At 48.7% G+C, this 5,828-nt stretch overlaps 1 protein-coding gene across 1 annotated transcript; it reads left to right on the top strand.

Annotated features, from left to right (window-relative positions):
- Window positions 1-1,823: 1,823 nt before the first annotated feature.
- Window positions 1,824-5,225, top strand: LOC117865090 (cytochrome P450 81Q32). The gene is made up of 2 exons (XM_034749172.2): window positions 1,824-2,945; window positions 4,486-5,225. The coding sequence occupies exons 1-2, from the start codon at window positions 2,013-2,015 to the stop codon at window positions 5,110-5,112; spliced, it is 1,560 nt and encodes a 519-aa protein (XP_034605063.1). The 5' UTR covers window positions 1,824-2,012; the 3' UTR covers window positions 5,113-5,225.
- Window positions 5,226-5,828: the final 603 nt, after the last annotated feature.

Raw genomic sequence — 5,828 nt, 5'->3', positions numbered from 1 at the left:
TATGTCAAAAGAGTTACTATGTTTATGAATATATCCTAATTGAATAGACCAAAGTTCAAATAGGGATAAGGATAATAGCAGGGTAGTGTGACACACAAGAGAACCAAACTCAAGATAAGATAGGCTAAGGCTAGGAAGAAAGACAAGGAGATAGCTCTAGGTTTGTATCGTACTTCTTATATACTATACAGCTTATACTAGTATACATACACACATTATACATGACTAGGACTTAGTTCTATGCGCCAAGGCCCTACGAAGAGACCGTCCTCTGATGTTCTGCCAGTGTGGTTATGGCAATTTACGAACTCTAACATCATACCCAAAAGTGGAGAATTACGAAGGACAAATAGGGCTGTCACTACCTGCCGCCTACCTCTACATTATGTGGGGCACACCCGCATCCAATGGCATCCAATTAACCCAAGCACCAAGCTTACATTAAAGAATAATACACCCAGCCCCCTGTGACTCGCACCGTTCGGATGGACGAGCTAAGGCCGGAGCAACCATGTAAATCATTGGAACTGATGCGGTGGCATAGATCGACTAGCCTCAACATGCTTTGTATATGAAAGAAGTATAAACCATAGGAAGGACCTATGTGACGAGATGGGTACCCGGGTATCCCCACCGACCAGGCTTCAGGCCTGCATCCAGGTGTGCGGGGCATGGCACGGCGGCGTATGTGGCAAGCTGATTGCCAAACAGATAGATTTCACTTGGAATATATGATGTAATTGGTACAGATCAGTTTTCTTCTAACAACCGTCTAGGATTAAATCCTATCCAACTTGCAACCCTTGGCCATCAGCCCATATAAGGTGGCCAGGAATACCACCACAAGACGATGAAACACATACCTTGCCATTGCTGCAGTAGTGCTTTGACGAGCAAATCAATACAACCCACTAGAGCATAGGACGTAGGATATTACACCACCTTGGTGGCCCGAACCTGTATAAACATTGCATCCATGTGTTACCATTCGAGTTATTGGTTTCACGATCGCCCTTTGCCTACAAATTAACAATATGTGAAGCTCCCGGGTGAACTGCCAGACTAGAAATCCGATAGTTAGAGTGCAAAGTAGGGGTGATCAGGAGATCCTCCCCAGCGAGCTCGATAGCATCTCAATCCGGCGTCATCTTTCCTAACAGCAAGAAGACCTTCCTCGACATCCTATCCAGCTCCGCTTCAGGAGCATGCCGCTCGACTCTAATAACAACTCTGCCACTACCGACCAAGCATGGACCAGATATGCTTCAACGGGCTATGGGAATGGCCCCCCTACGCCTCCTCACGGAAGCGCACCCTCCAACCTTATCGTGGGGCTAGACCGCAAAAACACCAACATCGCCGACTACATCTCCCTTTCTAAATGAGCTTTGCGCTTGCTCCTAAGAAGATCAGATCGGATCTCGCCCCAACTTCCCCATGGCCTGAGAAACAACACTACAGTGTATTCGGAGGCGCTGCAACGAACTGTTCAGATAGGATCTGAAAGCCCATCCGAACCCACCCGGTTCCAGACTGCGACGAGTTTACTTCTTGTTCCATAAAGTCAAAATTCCTCCTCTCTTCCCGAACAAGCCTGTTGCTGGCAAATAGGCAAAACTACTTATGCTAAAACCCCCAAGGTACGACGTGGCAGTTTAGTCTCTAGTAGATATGCTATATGGATTGAGGCGCGGACGGGTTTGGGGTGGTGGTGGCGGCTGCTGTCGCGGTGGCCGGTGGGCGCAACAGGGGGTTGGGAGGTAGGGGAGGGCATGTGCTAGTCTCTATTAGGAAATCTGTTATAGAATCCCCTTTCTAGATGGGTTGTAGGCACTAGGCACAGGCAGTTCAGCAATCGTTATGAGTGGGAAAAATACCTCCCTTGTGCAACCCACGAGCTGGGCGCTGGGCGTGTCACAATTTTCTAATCTCCGAAGATGTCAAGACAAGCACCAAAGACATAACCACTGTCAACGGCCTTCGTTTCCATCCTCGAGCTCCAAGATCCAATCATGGCGAGCGCCACCACACTGTCCTTCCTGTTTCTCTTACTGGCCACCGGCCTCCTTGTTCTCCTCCACATCCGCAGCCTCAAGAGCAAGCAGGGGCACCGTCGCCTCCCGCCCAGCCCGCCATCGCTCCCAATCATTGGGCATCTCCACCTCTTCAAGAAGCCGTTACACCGGTCGCTGGCCGCGCTCGCGGCGGCGCACGGCCCGGTGCTCCTCCTCCGGTTCGGTTCCCGTCGCGTGGTCCACGTCGCGCACCCCGCCGCCGCCGAGGAGTGCCTGACCACACACGACGCCACCTTCGCCAACCGCCCGCAGCTCCCCTCGGCGCGCCACCTCTCCAACGGATACACCACGCTTGGGTCCTCTAGCTACGGCCCAAACTGGCGCAACCTCCGCCGCATCGCCACCGTCGATGTGTTTTCCACCCACCGCCTCCTCCGCTCCACCGGCATCCGCGCCGGCGAGGTCCGGCACATGGCGCGCCGGCTCTTCAAGGACGCGGCCGGGGCTGACGCCTCCAGGCCTGCGAGCGCCGACGTGAAGACACGCGCGTTCGAGCTGGCACTGAACACTGTGGCGCGGATGATCGCCGGGAAGCGGTACTACGGCGACGACGAAGACGACTCGGGGCCTTCGTCGGTGGAGGCGGAGCGGTTCCGCGCCATGGTCCGGGAGTACTTCGCGATGCACGGGGCGTCCAACCTGCAGGACTTCGTGCCGGTGCTCGCGCTGGTGGACATTGGCGGTGTGAATAACCGCGCGATAAGGCTGTCTAAGGCGCGGAACGAGTGGGCGCAGCGGCTCATCGACGAGCACCGGGCGGCCGCCGCAGCAGGGAGGGAGCAAGGGAAGACGATGGTTGGTGACTTGCTGGAGATGCAGGCGTCTGACCCGGAGGCGTACAGCGACAAGGTCATCAGAGCACTGTGCCTGGTGAGTTATTCTACATGCATAATTGCCTACCGTGATTTACTGATTTCCTCGAAATGTTCGTGGATAATGCTGCTGCGCCTGCTGCTATTTGCAAATTGCATGGATATTAGAGAAAGAACACATGCCGTAATTACTAGTAGGTCGCGTTTTGTGTTCGAGAGATGGTGTAATTTCAACAGCGTTCACAGGAATTTTGAAGGAAGACAGTGATCCTGCTCGAACCCTGCAAGTACACAACGGGTTGGACGGATCAGATGTGATTCAGTACAAAACTAAATTAACTTACTATAGGTAGCTAGTGAAATTTACCCTGTCCTAATAATTCAAAGGAAAAGTGAGGAGTGTGTAATGGTTTTAGTAGTACTTATTAGGTCCTGTTTGGCAACCCACTCCTAAACTTTAATACCTGTCACATCGGTTGTTTGGATACTAATTAGGAGTATTAAATATAGTCTAATTACAAAACTAAATGCACAGATAGAGTCTAATTCGCGAGACGAATCTATTAAGCCTAATTAGTCCATGATTTGACAATGTGTTGCTACAATAACCATTTGCTAATTATGGATTAATTAGGCTTAATAGATTCATCTCGTGAATTAGTATAGGGTTTCTGCAGTTAGTTTTATAATTAGGTCATGTTTAGTCCTCCTAATTAGCGTCCGAATATTTGATGTGATCCTCCTAAAAATTTTAGTACCTCGTATCCAACCACCCTTTCACTCTCACGAATCTGGACGTACTTAGACAACATTTAGTTTGCCGCAGTTCTTGCACTGCAGTCGGAGCAAAGGGTTACTAGTAAGCTATTCACTGTGTAGCTTGGCCATATGAGCTGAGCTCAGTATCATGACCGAATCTTTGAGATATGGCCCAAATTGTTTAACGGATGGGTTGGGACGGTAGCTGCTTTCCATATCGACAAAGGCATCGTGGTGTTCGTACGACGTAAATTATATTAATCAATGAAGACAGTATTTTACCAACTTATTCCCTGGCCTCAATTATTATATTCATTCTATATTTTTTATGACCCACCTCGTTCGTTCGTAATAAAAAGAACTGTAATGGCATTTCATATATTTAGTTTAGGACGAGAAATGAACTAGAGTTACATACTATCTGCTTAATTAGTCAGCTAGATCACACATAAAGCACGGTAAATTAATGCTTTGCTAGTGACTACTTTTTACTAGAATTTTGTTGCTACTACTCCCTTCGTCTCAGAATATAGTTAGTTCTAGAGTTTTTCAGATAGATTAAGGATGTAGATTAAAAGTTTATATTACCCTTCAATGATATGCTTCTCTTTTTTTACTTAGACATCGATGATATTAGTGGTTTTATTTGTCTTGACACATACAAAGTAGGAATAAAATTATTCTATTTCATACTTTGCATTCTTGTGCCTGTCAATTTATAATTGATCAAAGTCCCCAGTACATGGACTCGCAAAAAAAAGTCCCCAGTACATGGGCATATATGATGATCTGCTGCCATATTGATCCTCACTCACTGGTCCGATGTTTGGTGCAAACAGTCTATTTTGCAGACCGGAACGGACACCTCGTCGGGCACCATCGAATGGGCCATGGCGCTGCTGCTCAACCACCCTGCCGCCATGGCCAAGGCCAGAGCCGAGATCGACGAGGTCGTCGGAACGGTGCGCATCCTGGAGGAGTCCGACCTGCCCAACCTCCCTTACCTCCAGTTTGTCGTCAGGGAGACCCTACGCCTCCACCCAATTGCCCCGATGCTCGCCCCGCACGAGTCCTCCGCCGACTGTTCTGTCGCTGGCTACGACATTCCGGCGGGGACGATGCTGCTCTTCAACGTGCACACGATGCACCTGGACGCGCGCGTGTGGGGAGAGGACGCGGAAAGGTTCTCACCGGAGCGGTTCGAGGGCGGGAAGAGCGAGGGAAAATGGATGCTGCCGTTTGGGATGGGCCGGCGGCAGTGCCCGGGTGAGGGTCTTGCCATGAGGGTCGTCAGCCTCGCGCTAGGCACGTTCGTGCAGTGCTTCGAGTGGAGGAGGGTTGGGGATGAGGAGGTTGATATGACTGAAGGATCCGGGCTGACGGTGCCCAAAGCTGTCCCATTGGAGGCGTTATATTGGCCACGTCCGAAGATGGTATTGGCACTAAGGGAAATTTTAGAACGTTAATCAAAATGGTTTCCATTCCTATTTTTTTAACCGAACTTGCAGGATTTTGCAGAGATTGTATCAGTATAGAGTAAATCTTTAAAAATTTAGTTAAATGCCCATGCGTTATTACAGGCGATAAAATACTTTAATGCCCATGCACTGTTACAGGCGATAAAATACTTTTCTTCACATGGCTATAACAAGTTAGCATTCTAACCGGCCCTAGTTGGTGGTTAGACTTCTTTTTATTCAAAAGAAGATCATCATCAATTCTTTTAGAAAAAACATCAAAATTAACAGAAAACTATAACTATCGATCCACACATTAATGATATATTACAAATTCAGGAAAACATCAAAATAATTCGCTCTCGATATCGTCGTAGGCCTCTAGAATACTAAGCTTCTTGATTCGTTAGAAGACCACGTACTCGTCCCAGTAGGACCAGTAGCGTCTATGGATATTGTTGACGTCTTCTGACGAATCGAGCTTGGTGTACAAGGTATGGACTTCCGATCCCTGAGCATCATCATCTTTGGTGATCTTGAAATGGTAGTAGACTAGCTTCTTGGCTAGGCAGATTGCGGTGGTGACAAAGGGATTGAAACGATCTATGCCACCACAACTGATCGCCATGGCTGACGCCAAGTTGTTGAAGCACGCAGCAAGAGACGAACAACTCATCAATTAGTGCCGGAAGCCATCGTGGCCAGCCATATCTCGATCTGAAGGA

Source organism: Setaria viridis, chromosome 7, assembly GCF_005286985.2.
Source record: "Setaria viridis chromosome 7, Setaria_viridis_v4.0, whole genome shotgun sequence".
In the NCBI taxonomy this organism is placed as follows: domain Eukaryota; kingdom Viridiplantae; phylum Streptophyta; class Magnoliopsida; order Poales; family Poaceae; genus Setaria; species Setaria viridis.
The sequence above is the reverse complement of the archived record's forward strand: the minus strand, read 5'-3'. Positions and strand labels throughout refer to the sequence as shown.

What these genes read in the sequence shown, in the direction of transcription:
- LOC117865090 (XM_034749172.2), top strand. Translation starts at nt 2,013, where the DNA reads ATGGCGAGCGCCACCACACTGTCCTTCCTGTTTCTCTTACTGGCCACC. An exon ending in TCATCAGAGCACTGTGCCTG is followed by an intron (nt 2,946 to 4,485) that starts GTGAGTTATTCT and finishes TGGTGCAAACAG; the next exon opens with TCTATTTTGCAGACCGGAAC.